This window comes from Lithobates pipiens, unplaced genomic scaffold (genome assembly GCF_037356315.1).
Source record: "Lithobates pipiens isolate NorthernLeopardFrog02 unplaced genomic scaffold, aLitPip1_a1.2 Scaffold_19, whole genome shotgun sequence".
Taxonomy (NCBI): domain Eukaryota; kingdom Metazoa; phylum Chordata; class Amphibia; order Anura; family Ranidae; genus Lithobates; species Lithobates pipiens.
Window position 1 is genome coordinate 392,109,589 of NW_027507764.1, and position 24,676 is coordinate 392,134,264.

The 24,676-nt window shown below is 43.1% G+C and overlaps 1 protein-coding gene across 1 annotated transcript in view; it reads right to left on the reverse strand.

Moving 5' to 3' along the window:
* Positions 1-8,993: 8,993 nt before the first annotated feature.
* Positions 8,994-24,676, reverse strand: part of SOCS6 (suppressor of cytokine signaling 6) — a 43,704-nt gene continuing 28,021 nt past the window's right edge. The window contains exon 2 of the mRNA XM_077492378.1: positions 8,994-10,889. Within this exon, the coding sequence (XP_077348504.1) occupies positions 9,164-10,765 (1,602 nt within the window). The 5' untranslated portion in view covers positions 10,766-10,889 and the 3' untranslated portion in view covers positions 8,994-9,163. The remainder of the gene's footprint in view (positions 10,890-24,676) is intronic.

Consider the following 24,676-nt stretch of genomic DNA (forward strand, 5'->3'; position numbering starts at 1 on the left):
CCGCCAAGGCTCGTCGGCTGAGGGGCCACATATTTGCGTGCTGTTGGCGCCAAGAGGTTAAATATAGAACAAAGAAGGATGCCTATTACTATTTACTGTCGGTTTCAACTTTTTTCAGAGAAAATGGTTGATTATTTTATTATGGAAGGGTACCAAGAAATTTTTCTATGGTTGTATGCACAATATATGAAAAATACTGCATGAACTTCTAGCTTAGTTTTGCTAACTTGGTTTTCAAGCTTTTAAAAGGTCACACATATGGGCAGGGTATGAAACATACAGTATATACACAGTAATTGAAAAACACTGCATGGACCTTCAGTTTTGCTACAACAGCTTATCAAAGTTAAGTTGGGGTGCAGCAACATAATTTATGTACATATCAGAGACAGAAACATAGATTTGTCAGTGCTTGCACTGAATTCAGGAGTGTTCATACTGGATACATCTAATTAGTGAACTCCTGCTCTCCCTTCCTGGCCACTGTGCCCATCACACTGACAGACACATAGCTGAAGAGTTTGTACTGGGGTAGGCAGAGCCCGATGGGGAAATGAGAGATCAGTTACCCATCAGGTCCGCTTTACTTCTGATTGACAGCATACAGCAGCAGGCACAATCATCGTGCTATTCAGTCCAATAGCAGCTTTAGAATACGCCCACTGCTATGCATTGTCAATCAAATGTAAAGTGAACTTGATGGGGAACTAGTCACTCTGCTCCCCATCAGGTTCTGCCCACCCAGTCATTTTCCAGAAATGGGCATTGCAATATTTGGGTAATGACATGACCACTATTTCTTTGTTTACATTCAGCTAAAAGCGGACAGATGAATGTGTGTGGAAGCGGTCACAGAGTACGTGATGGCAAAGAGCCTTCCCCTGCTAAAGATTGCGTGTCGAATATTCCAATGGGCACAAAGGAATGTTAAGTCTTGAACAGCAACTCACCTTCCAGATACAGAGAATGTCTTCGCAGATCGCCACCGATTTTTGGGCCACAAGGAGTGCAGACTCAATACCAGCTATCTGCACAGAATCTTCGAAATATGGGGAACTCTATCCATAGACCTGATGGCTTCAGGAGTAAACTCTCAGCTCCCACTTTACTTCTTCCAGTCCTAGGACCCACAACCCCTAGCCCAGGGTGCCCTGATCAAACTTTGGAACTTTCATCTAGTATATGCGTTCTCCTTCTACTTCACCTACTACTCAAAGTTCTCATCCAGAGAGAGCGAGAGAAGGTGTCAGCCACAGTGATTTTTCAATTTTGGCCCAGGAGGCCCTGGTTCACGCTAGCCTGGAAAACAAAGCTGGAGAAACCTGTGTGGCTGTTTGTCAAGACCTTCTGCACCAAAATGGGGTTTATCACCCAAACCCCCACTGGTTGAAGCTAGCGGCATGGAGATTAAAAGGAAGTCTCTGAGCGGTCTAGAACTGCCCGAAAGTGTGGTAGGAACACTATTAAGCCTAGACTCACACTGACCACAGGAATGAAATTGTGCAAATTCAGCTAAACTCGATTTCATTCCCGCATGTCAGTCCTGATTTCGGGGACGATTTCAGAGACATCTGTGTGGGATTCCGCACCGATGTCAATAGAAATTGCATCCCAAAATCATCAAAATTAGTACAGAAAAGTAATTTTTGGGAATCGGTGCACCGATTTGGTCACTGCCATTGTTTCCGATTTGGCATGCGATTTGACATGTCAAATCGCATCAATGTGAACTAGGACTTAAAGCCAAAAAGGTTCAATGAACTCTGCATACCATTGAACTTATAAAGCACTCTGTGGATGGCAGCAGAGAGGAAATGGAATCCACTAGCTCCATCAGCCTTCCTTCAAAACAGCCTGGAAAAAGGCTTAGCCTATAATTCCTTAAGGGTGTGTGTTTCAGCCATCTTGGCAATGTGTAATCATAGATGGGCCTTTAATACTTTGGTCATCCAATGCCTAAAGAGGCCAGCGAAGAGTCATCCTACGGTAAAATCGTACTTTCCCAAATGGGAATTCATCCTGGTACTGAGAGCTCTACTCTTACCACCATTTGAGTCGTTCTCATCTTGCGCTCAGTTTCACTTGACTTTACAGTGAAGGAGCCTTGGAACTATTCTGTCCAGCAGAAGCAAGCAGTAAGACCAGTGATACATGTTTTTTCCAAAAGGATATACCTCCTTTCATTTAAATTGGTAAACAATTCTTCCAGCCTTCCCAGAAGATGGTATAGAAGATGATTGAAAGAAGTTGGACCTAGTTAAGTCACTCTCAATGGATATGGAGCAAACTAGTGTGTTTCGTAAAGCAAGTAAGTTATTAATTTTGCCCAACAGTTCAAAGAAGGGGTGTGCCATTCCACCCAGAATTATATCAGCTTGGATTATTAAAACAATTCAAATTGCTTACAGATTACAGGGGCTTCCTCCACCAGAAGAGTTGAAGGCAGATTCTACTAGGGGCATGGCAGCATATGCAAAGGTCTCGGCAGAGGTCGTATGCAGGGCAGAGAGTTGGAGCTTGTCTATGTTTATTCATCACTACATTAATGGATATTACCCTTTCACCTTCTCAGGCGTTTGGGTCTACAGTTATTACAGCTGCTGTGGCTCAATAAATTTAGTTTGGCAGCAATTATGTTGTTGGCGCATTGATTTTTTTTTTCTATTCCCTCCCCTTTTTTATAGAATTGCTTGCTACATGCCGTGGAGGGGGGTCGAAGCTGACCCATGGTAGGCTGACAAGAGGAGGATCCAAATTACGGTAAGTATAGGTAACATTTTTCCTTAATCACCCTACCACACACTGACATACCTGTTTTGCATGCAGATTGCATTTGTTATTGCACCAACATCCACTTTTAGCCTACAGGAGGTGGATGCAGAGTTTTGACATGAGTGAAGGAACTGGTGCACAGATCCAAATACGGCACCTAGATCTAGGGTTGAAATGCCTGTGTCCACACCAGGCAAATATGGGTTCCCAGGTATGATAGATCTTTCAGGAAGTAGCTTTTTTCTGCTTTTAGCACAGTAAGGATGACAGACTCAGAGACCCTTCGGTCCTTTAAGATCTGGGTTTGAACAACCATGCTGTTAGGCTGGTGACTGAGCAGGGTGGAACAGGGGGCTCTGAGACAAATTCAGACTTGTTTGGAAGAGGCCAAGGATTGTCTACTAGAAATTTGTAGTCTGTGTACCAGGTTCTCCTGAAACAATTTGGTGCAATAAGAATCACCAGTTTTTTTATTTGCTCTATTTTACAGAGTAGTCAAGGCAGAATTCATACTGGTGGAAAGACATTACATAGAACAGGTTCTAGGGACTTACATTATCCAACCCTAGTTCTAGTGGATCCTGGGTCCCGGTTATGAACAGAAATGACATCTTCTTGTACTAGGAGGCCAGGATGTCCACAATGGAAGTCCCCCATTTTTCAAATAGGAGATGGAAGATGTTGAGATGAAGGCCCCATTCCCCTAGGTCAATGGGGTGACGTTACGTAATCTGCTTTTCAATTATCCACTCCTGGATATGAATACCAGTAGGGGCTGGACACTGTTGCTCCACCCATGGGATGATCAGATTTCTATCTAATACAATGGTAGTAAAACACCGCTTGTACCTACAGGTAAGCTTTATTATATGTTTACCTGTAGGTACAATGAATATCTCCTAAACATATACCGTAAGAGATACTCACTGACCCTGCAGCCAGTGACCGCACAAGCGCATGCGCTCTAAATAAACAGCAGTCATGCTGTTCCTTCAGAGCTCTAAGCTGAAGCTGTCACCCCATTCAAACAGATAGAGCCTGTGAACCCAGAAGGAAGAGGAAGTGAAGATGGAAGCCTTGGAAGCGGGAAAGGACTTGCCTAGAAAAAAAGCCCTCCAGTGTTGCACTGGAGAGCCTAATTTCTAGGCAAGTCTTTCATAACGTGCTAGTATGGTTCACATACTAGCACATTATGACATTGCTTTGCAGGGAGACTTTTTTTAGCCAGTCTTTACTCCCACTTTAAGGCTGCCTTACTCCTGGTACACCATTGGAGGTGGATATAGGCCAAAATCATTGCACTGTCTGATTGTATTCGGGTCGGGCGACACTCAGGAGAGGGGGTCCAATGATTCAGGGCTAGTTTTATCGCTCTCAGCTCAGAATGGTGATAGCTTTTTTATTTTTTTGCTTTTTTCTTGTGGGTTTTCAGGGTTAACCCAACCATCATTAAGTGCTCATTCTATTTCTTCATGAATGCAGAATGGCCTTTTAGATTTTCCAGGTCTCTTAGGCCGCGTACACACGAGCAGACTTTTCGACATCCAAAGTCTGACGGACTGAGTCCGTCAGACTATCCGATCGTGTGTGGGCTGCAACGGACTTTAGCTTCGCTAAAGTCTGACGGACTTTAGAAATGAAGCATGCTTCAAATTTTCCCGACGGAACTCCGCCGGACCCGGTCCCCTTCGAAAAATCCGCTCGTGTGTATGCTACTCCGACGGACTAAAACCGACGCTAGGGCAGCTATTGGCTACTGGCTATGAACTTCCTTATTCGAATCCAGTCGTACGTCATCACGTTCGACTCCGTCGGAGTTTGGTGTGATGGTGTGTGTCCAAGTCCGGTCGAAAAGTCCGCCAGAACTCCGTCGGAACTCCAGCGGAACTCCTTTGGAGGTCTGTCGGAATTAAGTCCTCTCGTGTGTACGGGGCATTAGAGGACATGGTGAGATAGAGGAGAATCAAGTGCGACTGGAGAGTCACACTAACATAGTGACCACTTTTTTTTTAGGGAAAAAAAAAAAAATGAATTTAATGGTTGTGACTAGAGGTCGACCGATATATCAGCCGGCCGATATTTGCAGTTTTTTAATTAATCGGCATCGGCCAATTTTGCTGATAAAAGGGCCGATTATAACTACAGCACGACTTGCAATGACTTCTGTGCCTGAGTCTTCAGCGACCTGGCTTTTCTCCTCTCTGGGGAGTCTGCCAAGAAAAGAGTAAAGAGATACAATGTTTACACTTCTGAATGAACTAAACTCTGTGTGGAGGAGTTCTTAGTTTAACCATTTAAAGACTAAATCTTTTCTGACACTTGTTGCTTACCAGTAAAAGTCCTGTATTTTCTGCCAGAAAAATCACTTGGAACCCCCAAAAATTATATATATTTTTTTTAGCAGAGACCCTAGGGAATAAAATTGCGGTTGTTGCAATATTTTATGTCACACGGCCTTTGCGCAGAGGTCTTTCAAACGCAATTTAAAAAAAATACACTAATGATTTAAAAAAAAAAAAAAACTAAAAAACAGTAAAGTTAGCCCATTTTTTTTTTGTCCAAAAGTTTTGATAAAAAAAAAAAAAACTATCAAATAAAAGCAGGTAATCTAAATTATATATACACAAGTAAACTGATTGGAGGTTTGTTTTGTCTAATAAATGTAAGAAATTTTCTGTATCACTTATTAAGACTGCTTTCACACTGGAGCGGGCAGGCGTTGACTGTAAAACGCTGCTAGTTTTAGCGGCGCTTTACTGTCATTTTAGCAGTGCTATTCGGCTGCTAGTGGGGTGCATATAACCCAGCTAGCGCCCCAGGAAGAGGTTAAATGCGCCCGTGAAGCGCCGCTGCCAAATCGCATTGCATGCGCTTTGGCAGTGGTGCCCATGAATATCAATGGGCAGGAGTGGTGGAGGAGCGGTATACACCACTCCAAAGGTGCTGCTTGCAGGACTTATTTTTTTATTTTATTTTTTAACAGCGCATCGCCTCAGTGTGAAAGCACTTGGGCTTTCACACAGAGTGCAGGGGAGCCGTTTTGCAGGCACTTTACAGGCGCTATTTTTAGCCCAAAAGCACTTGAAAAACACCACCCGTGGGAAAGGTGTCTGTTAGATTTTATGAGATGAAGGAGAAAAAAATAAATAAATACAATCGGCCTAACATATAGGCCCCAAAAAATAAATAAATCAGCATCATATATCGGTCATCGGCCGCTGCAATTTCTAAATATCGGCATCGGCCAGAGAAAAACCCATATCGGTCGACCTCTAGTTGTGACCTTAACAGGTTGTGAGGGAAAATGGGATACTGCAGAGAATTTCTCCTCACCTGGAAGCATTTCCCATGATTTCTTGTTTTTACAGCCAGGAAGTAAATCTGATGAACAGGAAATGGTTAAAACACCTGCACTATTATAAAAATCTATTTTGGACAACACGCACGAAGGCTAAAAAGATCAAAAGCAAAAAAGTTTTCACATCTGTCAAATTACAGCAATCGGCATTTAACTAATTCAAAACATGAATGCACTTAAATGTTGACAGGCCTATGCACAATAAGAAATATTTAAACTTGAGTTTGTAATTAGTAAAAAAATAAAAAAAAATAAAAAATAAATAAAAAGGTGCTGTTGTGATAGGGGGGATGGGGGGAGAATTTACAGAAACTCACTCATACCTCTTTTCAAAAATAACAGGGGTATAAAAGTTCCTAGATGGGATTGAGTAACACACGGTAAGGGTTATGTAGAACTAAAGCTGGGAAACGCTGCACTAGGTTTATGGACAACTGTACCCTAGGTAAAGTTGAACTTTGAGTAAATCCCACACTTCCAAGTGCAGCCTGCCTGGTAAACACTTTTCTCCATGTCCCTCTAATCTTCATGTTGCAGTCCTTTCCATACAGCCAATGCACAGAATATGTCCATGCTGGATCCTCTTCCCGGTACACCACATCATTCCTATTGATAAGACATATATGGAGCTGCGCCAACAAACAACAATAAAATAAAAACATGAATATAAGTCCACATTAATTCATCATCAATTGGCAGTAGTTAATCTTCAATAACACCTCAGTGACTCCACACAGAAAGTGAAAACAAACAGTCACCCCTCCCGCACTGCTCCTCTAAGGCAACTCAGGTCAAGAGTTACCATAGAGGAGCAGTGCAGGAGGGGCAACGGTTTTTCTTTTCTTTGAGTTTGGCACCACACTATCCACATATGGTATATTCCTACGGAACATCAGAGTGTGTTTTTCTGGTTTGGTTCAGTCCTGCACGATCTAAAGCATTCTCAGTGCAAGCTAAAGGCCGCGGCTGGGTCATAGCCGAATGCTGTATACACTTTGCCATCTGGTAAGCGGATTTATATTCTGGTGGTTGGGCACTTTTTGCTTTCTGTGTGGAGTCACCGAGGTGTTATTGAAGATTAACTACTGCCGATTGATGATGAATTAATGTAGACTTATATTCATGTTTTTATTTTATTAATTGTTGTTCATTGGCACAGCTCCATATATGTCTTTCTAGTTATTGTGTGTGTGTGTGTATCCCACATTTGAGCTGCAGCCTATAGATTTATTACTTATATAATTTATTTGATTATTTACATTTTAGGTCTAGTGCAGTTTTCTTTATTCTATAATTCCTATAGATAAGCCTTAATCTGTTGGACAGCTGAAGGCTACCACAAGTAATGCCCATTCATAGAAATAAATATGGCCCTAGTGCACTAGGAAGGGGTCATTTTTCCTACAATACTTGTACAGTGGCAGGTAGGACAATACAGTGAAATTCATGGGACCGGGGAGGAACACATTTTATTAGGCAGGCTGCAATCAGAGGTAGATAGTTTACAAAGTTTCTGTTCACAACGATGCAATGTTGGATTTGCAGCGATTCCTGTGCGTTTCCCGCACCGCATCACAAACGCACTCCATTCATGCGAACTGCTGTGTGTGACAATATTAAGCTAATACTCCAAAGACAGGTCATAAAATGCAGTACGATTGGCTGAATACCCATGAGATCTGATTTAATTAAAGCAAAAAAAAAAAAGGGTGCATGCCCTTTTTTGTGTGGGTGCAACGCGATTTGAGCCATACATAATGAACGGGCTCAAATCACACTGCAAAGAATCACATTTGATTAGAACAGAAATGCGGTGCGATCCGGGTTCGAAATAACATGCATCTTTCCCACACCGCATCAGTGAGAACCAGCACTAAAAGTACAGATGTCCTTTACAGACTGAAAAGTCGCAGTGACCAATCATTAACTTTACACCCAAGTTGGCATCTTGCTGGCTTTCAGACCCCTTTTCACACTGCACTGGAAGCGTTTTTCAGGCGCTTTAGCGCTAAAAATAGCACCTGTAAAATGCCTCATCTGCAAACCCAGTGTGAAAGCAGCTTCTTTGAGGTGCTTTGGGAGTGGCGTATACACCGCTCCTAAAGCCCCCTAACCATTGAAATCAATCGGCAGCACCACCAAAGCGTCTGCAAAGTACTTCGGCGGGGGCACTTAACTCTTTGTTCGGCTGATAGAGGCGGTTAAAAGCACCCTGCTATCGGTCGAAAAGCACCTTTGAAGTGCCCCCACGCTCTTAGCATGAAAGGGCTCCAAGGTTGCATTCACATGAACAGAGGATTCTTGCAACAAGAATTAGCAAGATGTATAGAAACAACATAACTGTCTAGATGTAAACTGCATGTGGATGTTAGAGACAGAGGCCATCAATCACATGCAGACAGCCACTGCCAGCCTGCAATTCATTTGTACAAGCATCCAGGCCGCAGCTGTTTGCTTATACATGCGATTTCAGCCGCAGGAATTTGCTGTAGGACCTAATAGCCCATGTGATTGTACCTTTAAAGAAAGAACTAGCACTAAAGGATGGTAAAAGGAGAAAAAAAAGCATTCCTTCACCAGCACTTATGGTAAAGGAGAAAAATAAATAAAAAATTTACACTCCTGTTAACAACAACAAAAAATAATATATACATCTCATTCAGAAAAATGTGTACTTTCAACACAAACAGTTAACAAAAGCTGAAATCTACAGTTTTCAATTTAATGTCAGTGGTGGCAAAGAACACATGACGTGTGCTTTTAATGCATAATAATCACAGTGGATAGCAGCTAAGAACATGAAAAAAAAAAAAAAAACATTGCGATTATGATTTTTGATAAAAGATGGTGATTTCAGACATCAGATGTTTTAAAATTTTTACTAATTAAAAAAAGAAAAGAATAATGCATTACACTAATTTTCCAAACTATATTTGTGTGGCAGCAAAATATTCGGGTAGCGATGAAAGTTTGTAAACTGTATTTAAATCTTTTTTTGTTCCCAAAGTGCAAAATTGCAAGATTCCCACAAGTTCAGTAGTGCTTTTCCTGTAAATAATCCTTCATTTTGTTTGGCAAAGGGAGTTTCTGAATCAGGTCTATTCGGGTGTACTGACGTATGACGAAACGGCACAGGTACTGCAATGACCGCACCTGCATAAACCGCGATACTGGATTTGTCAATCTAACTGGATAAGTGGCTGATCCCGGTACTCGGGATCTGGAGTAGCAAAATGCTCCATTTTCAGAGTCTCTGATGGAATGTTCTATTAGATCCACTATAGAGGTATGTCCTTCCACATCTGGTTGTTCGTAAAAGCTAAATCTACCATTCGAATGTTCAATTCTAGTGTGAAGTGTTTTGCTATGAGAACGAAAACTTAGGCTTAAAAGGTAACGATCATCAGAACTGTCTCGAACCAAAAAAGAGCCATCTTGAACATTGGCCAGTTTCTCCTCTGCCTCCCAACGTGTTATAGGCCCCCAGTACCAACCTTGTCTGGCAAGTTTTTTAAGCTCCTCAGTTAGACTAGTGACTATCATAGGACCACTATTTTGTACAGAGTCATAAACGCGACTCACACCCGGAGCAGTACTGGGATCAAAATTCAAATGGCACCTCATGTTTTCAGCCATGTGTGCATCTGTGCTATTAAGTCCTGCAAAGTTCCTTTGGACTTGACTATTTTGTACTGGAGGTAGTAATGGTGAAAGTGGAGGGACATCATTGTGACTTCCCCTGGAGTTCTGAAACAGTACTCCATTAGTACTATGCAACAGACCATTAATAGACTGGTCAACAAAGATGTCCGAAGCCACCACTACATCCGGGGCCACCTGACTTTCCTCTTCGTGAAAGCTATTACTTCCAACATGGGAAGGTACTGCAGAAACTTCCATCGGGGATGAATTGTCCAAACAGAAAGTGCGTGACCCTTCCAAAGGATACATTCCCTCATCTAAAGGCACAGTATACTGAATATAGTCCTGAGGCATAAGTCCTATAACTACAGGCACATGTTCATTAATATGTAGATGGAGATCTCCGTTATGGGATTCTGTATTTTTTAACACATTGCTTTGTTCCTGAAAGACATTATCTGCTTGCAACTCATGAAAGTCTTTTCGAACACCATTAAGTGCTGGGCTTGGAGTGGTGGAATGGACCAATGCCTTCACCTTGACTTCCATTTTTATGCAGGTCTCTTCAGAATTTGTCGGTCGTAAAGGCCATGGCGTTGGACTGTAATGGTGGGTTCTAAGTGAAGTTGATCTTAATGATCTCTGAGATCTTACATCTTTGAAAGTTATAGGTGCAGATGAAGAAGAAAATGTGTCGTCTTCTGCTGAATTCACAGATGTGCTTCCCTTTCCTTTTTGTTTCTGCTTTGCTGAAAGACGTCTTTTTAGTGTTCCCATCAAGCTCTCACTTTTTGGCCTATTTTTGCCACCTTTGTCTTCCTCGTTTATTTCACATCCAGTCAAGTCTTTGCCATAACAACTGCCAAACAGAGAGTCATCTTTCACAAAGTTATTGGTCAATGAAGGCTGCTGTACCATTACAAAATCATTATCCTCTTTGCTTTTATTCAAGTTAAAAGACTTGCGAAATGTTTTCAGACTTATTTTCTTCATTATGGCAAGCGATCAAGTCTTGTTGCGTTTGGACTCTTCCAATGCATTCGCCCTAGCACATTGCCATTAATCACTGCTTCTCCTCTTTGTATAAATGGCGTCATTTAGCTTCTGTAAGCAGCACCTGTAAAACACAAAAAGATATGCAAGAGTCAGATTGGAATGGCTCAAAACATGGCACGGCTTTTCATGTCAACATACCAAGTTTTAACAATACAAAAAAACAGGCGTAGACAAAGCTCTTAAAAAAAAAAAAAAAAAAGTAGAAGTCAGAGGCAAGAAACACAACATGGTTCATCCAGTCAGATGTATTGTCCTGCTTTGTCAACAATCTAAATTTCATACTATGCTTTGATAAGTTAAATTTAAACATTTTTATCGATCCTTCAGTTCACCTCAATGTCATTAAAATGCCACATTATTGTGACTCTGCAAACGCTCCAACATCATGATGTAGTATCCGTATGCCAAAATGTTACAATCCATTTCTCACTGTAGAAACCTCCTGCGCTCCAGTTGCCAATCGCTTACCTGACTTCTACTTCTAACCTATTTGTTTGTTAGTTAGATGGAGGCAGGAAGAGTGAAGCACTAAGTAAAAACATGAAGCATCTAAAACGGGACGCACCGTGTCCGGTGGAACACGACTAATGGTGTTATCACACATAGGAGGATGTTTACCTGTATAAATGCCATTAATTCTTTTTTTTTTTTTTTTTACATGTACATGGCTATATCTCTTTATTTCAATAATCAATTGCAGTGAGCACTATGGAGTACTTTGTTTCTTTATGAGCTAGACCATCACAAGTGGAAGGGAAAGAACTAGTAGGAAAGTGTCAGCAGTGTCATTTCACCTGGTGGTTGTACAGGAGCCAATTATGACCTCTTATTAGCATTGAAATCCATTATAATAATAGGTCAGAGCTTAGGATGTTTGAGGGTTGTAGTTAACAGTAGAAGCACCTCACTGCTGGACAATCAGCAGATTTAAAAAGCTGCCCAACAAGCAGAGTTTAGAAAAGAACATCATTTTAGGAAGTGGCCCCCAGTGAACGAGGAGCACAGACTCTAGGTGCTGTATACTGTAGATCCCAGAACCCAATCTAGTGCCTCCTTACAGTGGCTTCAGTGGTGAAGTAGCTGCAGCTCTTAGGATCTAGCCATCCACATTCACGGTTCCCTAGAGCCAGCAGCACTGAGACATGCCTTTACAACTTTCTGCTTGCGAGTGCAACTTACACTTGTTTTCATTTATGATTTTAAATACATTTTAATAAATCACTATGTGTCTGCTTGGCGCTCACTTCCTCCTTTTCGTTTGGTTTAAGCAACTGCTCCTGTGGGAACCCAGCCTGAAATCACTATGACAAGCCTGGGTTCGCACAGGAGTGGTGGGGAAAAAAAAATAAAAAAATCACATGCAATTCAGACAGGAATCAGCGCATTCCTGTTGAAATTGCATGCAGTTCTTTGTGGTGCGATTGCGCCCACACAAAATGAATGGCGCAAATCTCAATGCAAGGTATCAGAACTCTGTATCGGTAAAAAATAAAAGGGTATCGGTGCAGGCCTAGTTTTTTTTGTTTTTTCTTCTCATCTTTAGTTCAAAGGCTCAGTTCACACATGCAATTTGCAGTGCAACTTTGATCTGACATCAATGCGATTATTCACAAAAAAAAAATCCTATGAGACTTTAATAGGCTCAGTGTTTTTTTTTTTTTTAAACCCTGACCTCTCCTCCCAGGCCATCCTTGCTGCCTAAACACTCTCCTCCCAAGTACATTCCATTCACACCTGAGCGTAGCAGAAATGTGTGGTTCCACTCGCATTTATTTAAGCATAAAGGCGCATCAGCAGCCCAATCACTTAAATAGGCTGCCCTACTTGCAACAAACACTCCAAAATAGCTCAAGGATGTTTTCAGTCACTGAACGTCATGTAATTATTTCAGCGTGCATTTTGGCGTATAAAAATTGCTTATTAGCTAATGACGATGTGACTTGTTTGTTAACATAAAAGTCTATGGGACTGAAAACACAAAGCACCATTTAAAACACCATTGAAAACAAAGCGATTTCCCTGGTCACACAATTCTGTGCGACTCAAGTTACATCAGAGGTCACACTAGTGACGTGTGTCCTGGTGCATTTTTAATGCCACATTCCAGTGCACTTCCAGATTATGTACTCTCAAGGTTTTAGTAAATCAACCCCAATGGGTCCCAAGTTGGGGGCAGAGTCAAAGGAATTATTCCAACAAGACCTAGCTTTTTATGGAGCTCTTTAGCAAAGGATTTAGCAGCAGAATAAGGCCCCTTTCACTGAGTTTTTCAGGCCAGCTCCTCTGTTATAAGATGTACTACACAGTGTATGTGTTTTTGTTTCAAAACTGAAGCTAAATACCTTATTTCACAGCGCCGATGTGCAGTCATGTGACCTCCCGGCTGATGTCAGAGGGAAATCTCAGCCCCTTCCACTGTGGTCCTCAGGGAAGATCAGGGAAGGAGAGCGATTGGGCCATCACGTGACTGTACAGCGGTGATGTGCAATAAGTGTGATAGTATGGTACCCCACCAGCAGAAGGATGCAGGGTTCTCAACCAGGCATGTTGAGGGGCTCCAGGGGAGTTGTTTGTTTGGGAGGAAACTGGCTTTTCAGTTTCCTCATGGTTTACAAAAATCCAGTTGGGGACCTGGAGCCCGGAGATTCCATAGTGTTATGGGTGGGACGGAATCTCCAATCCTGGGACCGGGTTTTGGGACTCATCAGCACACTAGACTGATCAGGTGTGTGTTGGTCTATTTCTAGACACCTGACCATGGTTCTGGGCTCCACCCTCCCGAGGAGTCCAGGCAAGCAAGGGAGAAGCATGCATGTCTGCATGGTATAGTCAGAGGGCCCAAAGCTGTGGGCTGAGCCAGGTGGCTTGGTATTTTTCTGTTATTACGTTGTTGCTGTGGAAAGCTGAAACCCCTGTGTGGGAAACCCTCCTGTTATTGGACTTGTTTTCTTTTACTTTTAATAAAAGTGGGCCAACAAGCCCTTAAATGGCATGACTGGCATGGACTCCGCTCACTGGTGTGCTCTACACAGAGGCTAAATAACCCCCAAATATCACATAAGGTATTTAGCTGCAGAATATATATAAAAAAAAAAAAAAAGGCTCTGTCAGATGTTTTTTCATCTTAATGTATATAATGCATTAAGGTGAAAAAACATTTACCTTTACAACCCCTTTAAATTACCTCTACAAGTTTGAAGTGCCAAGGTCCTCCGAAATAAATAATTTTGTTTTGGTGTCGTATCTCCCCTCTGCAAAGTTTGAATGTCAGCAGTGCAAGGCACAAGGTACTCCCAACTATACTGAAACACTTTAAATGCCAATATGTATAAAAGTAATAGTTAACCGAAAGGGAATTTCAGGTTTTTAAAGCGGACCGTCCGTCATTTTTTTTAACTTTACATCTATTAAATCTTCTGCCGTTAACTTTGGAAAGTAAAACTATTTTTTTCTACCAGCAAATACCTTATACAGCCCACTTCCTGTTCCTTGTCTGGTAAAATGCCTAGGCTTATGACATCACGCACAGATCGCTCTCGTGAGAGTTTTCCAGAAAGGGGGAGGGGGGGGGTTGAGTCATAAGAGGGCCAATGAAAGCTGCAGGGCTGGAGGTGTGCCTGTGTGTAAATCCAGGAAGTGAACAGGCAGCAGTCCACAGTTAAAAATGGTTGCAGCCAGACTCAGTGGAGGGAGATTTCTGCAGCATATTTGGCAAGTACAGAATCACAGTATATATAAAATATGCAAAGTGGTTGGAGGGAAGCTTCAAAGATGTTTTTATTACAAAATATGCATGCAGACTGCAGTTCCTCTTTAACCACTTGCCGACCGCCGCACGACGATATACGTCGGCAGAATGGCACGGGCAGGCATATGGGCGTATATACAAGTCCCTGCCTGCCCGCGGGTGGGGGGCCCGATCGGGCCCCCCCCCCCGGTGCCTGCGGCGGTTGGCATTCCTTCGAGAGCGATCCGGGATGAGGGGGCGGCCATTCATTCATGGCCACCCCCTCGCGATCGCTCTCGACGAATGGAAATCCTTCGTGACATCACTTCCTCTCCTGTAATGTAAACACAGGAGAGGAAGTGATGTATCCTCTCCGCCGTGTCGGTATTTTTCGTTCCGGCACCGAGGAGAGAGGTTCGGTGAGTTGCACCAACACACCACACATACAGTAGAACATGCCAGGCACACTCACACCCCCCCTTTACCCCCCGATCACCCCCCCAATTACCCCTGCCCCCCCAGTCACAGTGACACCAATTGCTTTTTTTTTTTTTTTTTTTGCATTGGTGTCATTTGTGACTGTAATAACTGTTAGGGCAGTTAGGGTTAGCCCCCTTTAGTTCTAAGGTACCCCCCTAACCCCCCCAATAAAGGTTTAACCCCGTGATCACCCCCCGTCGCCAGTGTCACTAAGGCTGGGTTCACATTGCAGCGGTTTGAGAACGAATGTGATTCGCACCGCACTGCAGTGCAAATCACATCCGATCTCTGTGCGATTCGAGTTCAGCCATACAGATAGTATGGCTGAATTCGTGTCGCACCCGCCGCACACTCGCACGGGACCCTTTTTTGGTCCGCAGCAGAATCGGATCGCATGGGTGTTCACACCATGCGATCCGAGTTTGCAGATCGCACTGCGATATGCGAACTGATCTGGGGGTGTCATTAACATTTCACTGACACTCCCAGCAGTTTGCATAGGGCAGTGTGAACTGCCGCCGGGAGGCATGCGATGCGGGAACCCGCCGCGGATTCGTGGCGTTCCCGCATCGCTCCAGTGTGAACCCAGCCTAATAAGCGATCGTTTTTCTGATCGCTGTATTAGTGTCACAGGTGACGCTAGTTAGGCAGGTAGGTATTTAGGTTCGCCGCAACTTTTTATAGCACCAGGGACCCCCATATACTACCGCATAAAGCCCCGATTGCCCCCTAGTTAACCCTTTCACCAGTGATCACCATATAACTGTTACAGGTGACGCTGGTTGGTTAGTTATTTTTTTATAGTTTCAGGGCACCCGCCATTTATTACCTAGTCTCACTAGTGTACCCCTAAATTTAGGGGTGTCTACTTTCCAAAATGGGGTCATTTGGGGGGGGTTTGTGCCATCTTGGCATTTTATGGCCTTCAAAACTGTAACGCCCTTAGAAAGCCTGAAGGCGGTGCTTGGTTTTCGGGGCCCCGTACGCGGCTAGGCTCCCAAAAAGTCCCACATATGTGGTATCCCCGTACTCAGGAGAAGCAGCAGAATTTATTTTGGGGTGTCATTTCACATATGCCCATGGCATGCATGAGCAATATATCATTTAGTGACAACTTTGTGAAAAAAAAAAAAAAAAAAAGTTTGTAATTTTCCCGCAACTTGTGGCAAAATATAAAATATTCCATGGACTCAACATGCCTCTCAGCAAATAGCTTGGGGTGTCTACTTTCTAAAATGGGGTCATTTGTGGGGGTTTTGTGCCATCTTGGCATTTTATGGCCTTCAAAACTGTAATAGGTAGTGAGGAGTGAAGTCAAATATTTACGCCCTTAGAAAACCTGAAGGCGGTTCTTGGCTTTCGGGGCCCCGTACGCGGCTAGGCTCCCAAAAAATCCCACACATGTGGTATCTCCGTACTCAGGAGAAGCAGCAGAATTTATTTTGGGGTGTCATTTCACATATGCCCATGGCATGTGTGAGCAATATATCATTTAGTGACAACTTTGTGTAAAAAAAAAAAAAAAAAAATATTTTTTTGTCATTATTCAATCGCTTGAGGCAAAAAAATAAAATATTCGATGGGCTCAACATGCCACTTATCAATTTCCTTAGGGGGTCTACTTTCCAAAATGGGGTCATTTGGGGGGGTTTTGTACTGCCCTGCCATTTTAGCACCTCAAGAAATGAGATAGGCAGTCGTAAACTAAAAGCTGCGTAAATTCCAGAAAACGTACCTTAGTTTGTAGATGTGACAACTTTTGCGCAAACCAATAAATATACAGTTATTGACTTTTTTTTTACCAAAGACATGTGGCTGAATACATTTTGGCCTAAATGTATGACTAAAATTGAATTTATTGGATTTTTCTAATAACAAAAAGTAGAAAATATCATTTTTTTTCAAAATTTGCGGTCTTTTTCCATTTATATCGCAAAAAATAAAAATCGCAGAGGCAATCAAATACCATCAAAAGAAAGCTCTATTTGTGGGAAGAAAAGGACGCAAATTTTGTTTGGGTACAACATTGCATGACCGCGCAATTACCAGTTAAAGCAGCGCAGTGCCAAATTGTAAAAAGACCTCTGGTCATTTACCAGCAAAATGGTCCGGTCTGAAAGTGGTTAAGGAGTATAAACACTAAAGCAAATATTTACTATATTGCAGCTTACCAATTGTTAGATGCGGTGGCTTCATTAATTTTGTTTTTTTCTTATATACCTAGGCTGTCTTTAATTTTCACCTGGCGATTTAGCTATTTTGGCTTATTTTTATGTAGAACAAGCAGCCTAATGAAGTAGTTACAAAGATTAGCTTTTATGTAAAGTAAATCCTTTAACACAAAAAGGAAAAAAATAAAAAATTCTTGTAACTTCTTAAGTGTTAGCTGGAGTTCAGCTTTAATTTGTTAGTATATCTAAATCTGACACTCCCCTTCCCCCAGACTGACAATGCTGCTGTCCAAGGGTGTCTGTGTTGCTCCTTCATCCACAATGGGGGCCTTCTAATACAGAAAGTGTGTTAGATCACCAGGTGAAAACAGAGGGAAAATGCACACAAATAACAGAGCCATTACACTGAATGATTGATAAACTGCAATACACTGTATAATATTTTTGGTTTTGGGTTTAATGCCACTTTAAAAAGTGTGTGCAGTTCAGTGCAGTCGAGTTTTGGAAAATGGGTCGGGGACTTTTCCCCCCCACAGGTACAACAGTCCATTCAAATGAACAGGCTGCTGTGTCGTGCAAACACAGGACCTTCACAAGTGTGAGTCAGTTTTGCATTGAAAATGAAACAATGCTATGGTCTTCTATAATCAAAGTGGGAATGCCCTGTGCCAAGAAACAACAGCCTCGGGCTGCAAGCAATGAAAATGAACGTAATGCCATCAGAGATTTACAGAACTGCATCATAACTGCCAGTCTCTCTTATGGTCAGCTGCTAAGCAAAGATGTGCTGTAGCATTTTGCCAAAACTGAAGGTGAAGGAACGTAAAGCAGATAGTAAGTTTATATGCCAATGCTAGGTTTGTGAATACAGCAGGTACGGATAGTCTGAGTGTTAACAGCAATGTGGTTTTCATGTAATATTATAAACAACTCACAGTAGTGATAAGACTGACTGCATGAAGAGCTTTGTGCAGCTCATGAAAAAAATTCCAAAAGATCGATATCCAGCAATTACTGTTTAACTAAATAAAGAGCATATTTACCGGCTTCTAAACAGTTGCTGCAGCCTACAAACTTCTTCCATGTGGCACTTGAATACCAACGTGTCTACAGGCATTAGAGTATGCTTGCCCAATACAGAGGTTTACAGGCAGAAAGGGAAACAATTGTGTGCCTGCAGGCCTCCCCAAAGTTCTTGTAAAATCATCAATGCACAACCATCGAATTCCTCCAGGCACTTTTATTTGTCCACCTCTACCTCAGGATATGCGGACATGAATCCATGTATGAGGGAAGCATTGCTAAAACTTGTATAATGTCACATATCAAAAGGTATTATCCTATGGCAGTACATGTCAAACTTGGGCAATTCAACCACTTCAGCCCCGGAGGGATTTACCCCCTTCCTGACTAGAGCACTTTTGCAATACTGCATTGCCCCGCTTTAACTAACAACTGTGCGGTCGTGCGACGTTGCACCCAAACAAAATTAAAGAGGGATTCCACAAAAAAAAAAAAAAAATATTAAAAGCCAGCAGCTATAAATACTACAGATGCTGACTTTTAATAAATGGACACTCACCTGTCCCGGGTTCCAGCGATGCCGGCAGCCGAGGCCGATCGATCGCTCGACTCTCGGCTGCTGCCGCCACCATTCTAGGTGAGGGAATCAGGAAGTGAAGCGAATCGGCTTCACTTCCCGGTTCCCTACTGCGCATACGCGAGTCGCGTCGTGCAATAGGAAATCTCCGCGCTGTCACTGGGACCCGTGTGTCCCAGCAGACAGCGCGGCAGGGCAGGAAATGGCGTAGACTCCCACGGGAGTCTATGCCCGGAAGTGGGTGTAAATACCTGTCTTTGACAGGTATCTCCACCCCCCTCCCCCCTGAAAGGTGTCAATTGTGACACCGGAGGGGGGGAGGGATCCGATCAGCGGAGGTTCCACTTTAGGGTGGAATCCCGCTTTAACATCCTTTTTTCCCCACGAATAGAGCTTTCTTTTGGTGGTATTTGACCACCTCTGCGTTTTGTTATTTTTTGCGCTATAAAACAAACAAAAAAAGCAATATTTTTTACCTTTTGCTATAACCCCAAAATATATATATATATATATATATATATATATATATATATATATATATATATATATATATATTATTATTAGTAGTAATGTTGGTGATCTGCAATTTTTATTGTGATTGCGATTTTTTTTTTAATGGAGCTAGTTCTCCATGAAAAATGGCATCCAAACACTGATGAAGTGATGAAGATAATAGGTGGCTACCCAGTTACAGTTGGTTTATTGCATAAGGGCTCAAGCATACGGCCGAAAGGGGGGGGGGGGGGGTCACAAATATTGTACGTATGTGTGCGTGTAGACACAGTTATACATATACTTGCATCCTGTATTTTTTTTTCTATGAAGGGCTACAAGCAGCAGCTGTGGCTTCTGGTTCACTTTGGGTCCAGTGCATGAGCTCTACAAGCTGAACGCAAACTCCTTCCCAAGCCTCCCTGTTGGCAAATGAGCCTCCCCAACATCTTGGTCTCCATTCACACCCGAGCAATTTGCAGTGACAACTGCTGCAGCTCATGGGTTTTTTCTTATATATTTTTTTCACTTTTTTTTCCCCATAGAGCATTTTGGAGCGGCACCATTCATTTGAATGGGCCTCCCCCACACCAAAAAAGTTTCAAAAGAAGCTCATGTAGCAAATCTTGGCACAGAGCCAGGAGCGTTTGTGGTGGTATATCTTTGCCACGATTGTAGTGCCTTTGGTCGCTCAACAGTCATGGCAAAATGGCAGCGCATTTGGGGTGCCATTGAGAAATCGCATTGCTAACGCATTCCACACGTGATCCAGATCGCTCAGGTGTGAATGGAGCCTAAGGCTTTTAATTGCACGCCAATTGCATTGCGATTTATTACTCACAGGGGGAAAAAAAAGTGAAAAAAATAAGTCTCACCTTTAGTTATACTTTAAACTTATTTTTTGACATTATTCAGTCCATGGGACAAAAGTAAATGTCCCATCTTCCCAGGTGCCCTGTAACACTAGCTGCGACATGTCCATTTCATCTCCTATTGCCACTTCTTACTTCAAGCAAGTGCTGAGAGCTGGAGACAGACTCTTCCTATTATAATCCGTAGTCTCCTTGCTAGCCATGCATGACATTGCAGCTAGTGATACAGGGCACAGATGAAGGTGGGACAAAGTATTACATGTAATGTGTCTCATGAGGAAGTAAATAATGCAAAAAATTTTAATAATTCTTCTTTACATCAGCTTTTGTGAACAAAAGGGTCATCCAGCCACGTCAGACAAAATAATGGTTACAGCAATTGAAAATATCATTTGCAAATGTATCTGTGGGTCCTCTTGGAGTGGTCAAACAGTTTAACCACTTCAATACAGGGCACTTTCGCCCCCTTCCTTCCCAGCCCAATTTTCAGCTTTCATCGCTCTCGCACTTTCAGTGACAATTGCGCGGTCATGCTACACTGTACCCAAATGAAATTTTTAGCATTTTGTTCGCACAAATAGAGCTTTATTTTGGTGGTATTTATTCACGACTCTATTTTTTTTCTATTTTTTTATTTTTTGCGATATAAGAGCAAAAAGAATGGAAATTTGGGAAAAAAAAAAAATATTTTCTTCTTTCTATTTTCAAAGAAATCCAATAAAATCTAATTTTGTCGTAAATTTAAGCCAAAATTTATTCTGCTACATGTTTTTGGTTATAAAAATTCCATTAAGTGTATAATAATTGGTTTGTGTGATCACGGACATATGTAAGCAAATGATCATGTACAGATGATCACATAAATATGTGTGCAGATAATCATTGGAACATGTGATTTTAGTGGGACATATGTGGGGGACATGTGTTTTTTTATTTGGGGACATGTGTGTTTTAAACTAGACTGGTGATCAGCGAGTAAAAAGCTGTAAAAACAGCTCATACTCACTGATCATCAGCCGCGATCTGCTCTCTTCTCCTCATCGACGACTTCCGTGTGAGGAGAGGAGAGCCGATTGCCTAGCAACCGGGTGTTTGTTTAGATCACACGACAGCTGTGATTGGACACGGCCATCATGTGATCTGGAGGGCCAATCAATCACAGAGCCCTCTTGCCGATCCGAGATGCGCCGTGTCTGGGTGACACGAGTGCATCGGGATCTTGCCGCTGCACGGGCACGCGATCCCCCTCCTTCTGAAGGACGTTCCTGAACGTCCAGTCAGAAGGAGGAGGCTCCCACCCAGCCGTTTATATACACTGGCCTGGTGGGAAGTAGTTAAAGTACAAACTATATGTAGCGGCGGCTCCTGAAGAGTACGCGCTATGCGTTTTTTCTAAAATTAAAGTTGCCTAAACTGCAGTTTAGTTTTGTCTAAATTTGACTTCTGTATTAGTCTGACTGGACTGTGAGATGGTCAGCCTGGCCACAGGGGGCACTGTCTCTAGTGGCAGATGTGGAAATATGGTCTGGTCAGGCACTTAAATTACTCTTTCGGAGCCAGGTCAGTGGGAGTGGCCCTCTCGCTGTGCCCTCTGGGAGAGGGTATTTAAGATGCGGACATCCCGTGGTTCGGGGTTCCGGGCCAGTAGGAAGTGTTGATTACATGGTCCTGGTCCTCCTGACCAGCCCCCGGGAAGGCTATGGTCTGGGGTGCGGATCCACCAGACTTTAGTGTCTTGGAGCTGGCTAGCCCCAAGGCAAGGAAACGAAAGGAGGATTCTGAGGTGGTTGGGTGCCATCTCCGGTTCGGGAGAGACCCAGTGTACTTCAAGCATTCCAGGGGAGGACTCTTTAGAAGAACACCACGTATGGGTTGGTTTTCTTAACAAGAGCCTGGAAGGGCTGAAGTAACCGAGAGAATCCGGTCTTGTGGAGATCGCCAAGCAGGCTGAGCAATCCAGGTATCCTATAAGTGTTCTAAAGCTTAGTTTCCCTACGTGTTCTGCAACAACGTCTGTCGCAAAGACTTTGTTCCTGAGTAAGCACCTTGTTGACTGCTAGGCCTTGCGAGAGAGGGACTGTCCAACCTGAGTGTTCATCCAGCTGCGAATGGCTATTCTCTGGATGCAATCAAAGTGAGCAAGTTCTTTAACATTTTGGACTTTGACATAAGAGTACCTGAACCTCTTTTCCAACCCTCTGATCCCATGGTCAGTCTCAAGTTACTGGGCCATTTACCACGGAACATTCCCTAGACGTGCAACAAAGGAGAAAAGAAGGTAACGGTAAGCCCAAAAATAACCAGCAGCTCCTTCGGGGGTCAGTGCCACATACCGTATATACTCGAGTATAAGCCGAGATTTTCAGCCTCTTTTTTGAGGCTGAAAGTGCCCCCCTCGGCTTATACTCGAGTCATCGCCGTCTGACTGCTCGATCAGCATATCGAGCAGACAGACGGCGGACATACTACAATTCGAAAGCCGCGCCTCCGCCTCCGCCTGTGATAGGCGGAACACCGAATTTCCCAGCAGCCTGTGTTCCGCCTATCACGGACATCGTCTCATCCTCGTCCGTAGTACGAGGATGAGACGATGTCCGTGATAGGCGGAACACAGGCTGCTGGGAAATTCAGTGTTCCGCCTATCACAGGCGAAGGCGGAGGCGCGGCTTTTGAATTTTAGAATGGCCGCCGAGGCGCCGACGAAGAGCGGCGATCCTGGCAAGGCACGGGACGGAGGCAAGGCAAGGCACGGGACGGGACGGAGGCAAGGCACGACACGGAACGGAGGCAAGGAGGCAAGGCACGGCACGGGACGGAGGCAAGGAGGCAAGGCACGGAGGCTCGGGACACAGGCTCGGGACACAGGTAGGCTGGACACACACACACACACACACACACACACACACACAGGGATGGATGGATGGATGGAGACACACACACACACACAGGGATGGATGGAGACACACACACACAGGGATGGATGGATGGATGGATGGAGACACACACACACAGGGATGGATGGATGGATGGAGACACACACACACAGGGATGGATGGATGGATGGAGACACACACACACAGGGATGGATGGATGGATGGAGACACACACACACAGGGATGGATGGATGGATGGAGACACACACACACACAGGGATGGATGGATGGATGGACACACACACACACAGGGATGGATGGATGGATGGACACACACACACACACAGGGATGGATGGATGGATGGACACACACAGGGATGGACGGACACACAGGGATGGACGGACACACAGGGACGGACACACACACAGGGACGGACAGGCATGTCTCACCCTCTGCTTATACACGAGTCAATAAGTTTGCCAGTTTTTTTGGGGGTAAATTGGGGGCCTCGGCTTATATTCGGGTCGGCCTATACTCGAGTATATACGGTATGTATTAAAGAAAAAAAATATATATATTCCTCCCGAGTTTTGATCCTGGTTTGAACTATTTCAGAAACATAACTAGGCCTGGAACCAAGGCATCTGGCAGCAAGTGCCGGTTCACACTGGGGCAACCTGTCAGGCAACAATCACCTGACAAGTCGCATTCCATGCAATGGAACCATTCTAATGGGAGTATCTCAAGCTGCTCAGACATAGAGAAAGGTTCCTGTACTACTTGGGGGAAGACGTTGGAGTGGTTTGCATTGACTTCTATTAAAAGAAGTAGTTTGCGAGCCACGCTGAGATCATGATGTGCAGGATGGCTTCAGAGTCAAGCGACTTTGAAGTGGCCCCAGTGTGAACCGGCACTAAGTGTCTGGTATCCAAGGCACACCATATCCCAGCTCAATGAAGCAAGTTGAAAATCCTCAGTAGCAGGTCACAGCTAGCACCAATTATGGACAATAAGATGTATGCACCTATAAATATATATATATATATATATATATATATATATATATTGGTTAACAGCCAGTGAAATAGTCATTGACAGTGGTTGGTATGTTCTCAAGCAAAAAAAAAAAACAAACCCATACAACAACATTTGCCATCTATGGCATCTCCATGCCACAACATTATGCAGGAAGGATCAGTTCAAAAATGAGCCTCATGATCCACACTACTGAGTATCCATTAACAGCACAAATAATTAGTAAGAATTAGGAGCCACTACTTTTCATTAAGAATTCATAGATGTCCCAGTCCCTCCTTCATTTATACTGAAGCGGACACATGGCTGGAGTTACACTTTAGCCATCACAGCCATAGCAGCTTCAGAAACAGACAACATTGAAAAAATAGATTACATTTCAAAATTCAAATAGTTTTCTTATCAGAAATTATAAAGGTTTTCTATATCGGAGTTCATAAGTTGTAGCTTATTGTCAATATCATATTTTTCAACCGATTTAAATAGGATTTAACTAAGCACATAGAACCATACAAAACGTCACAACTTGGGGAAAAAAAATCCTTTTAAAATACAGAAAAAGATAAATTTTTAGTAACATAATCACGCAATTTGCTA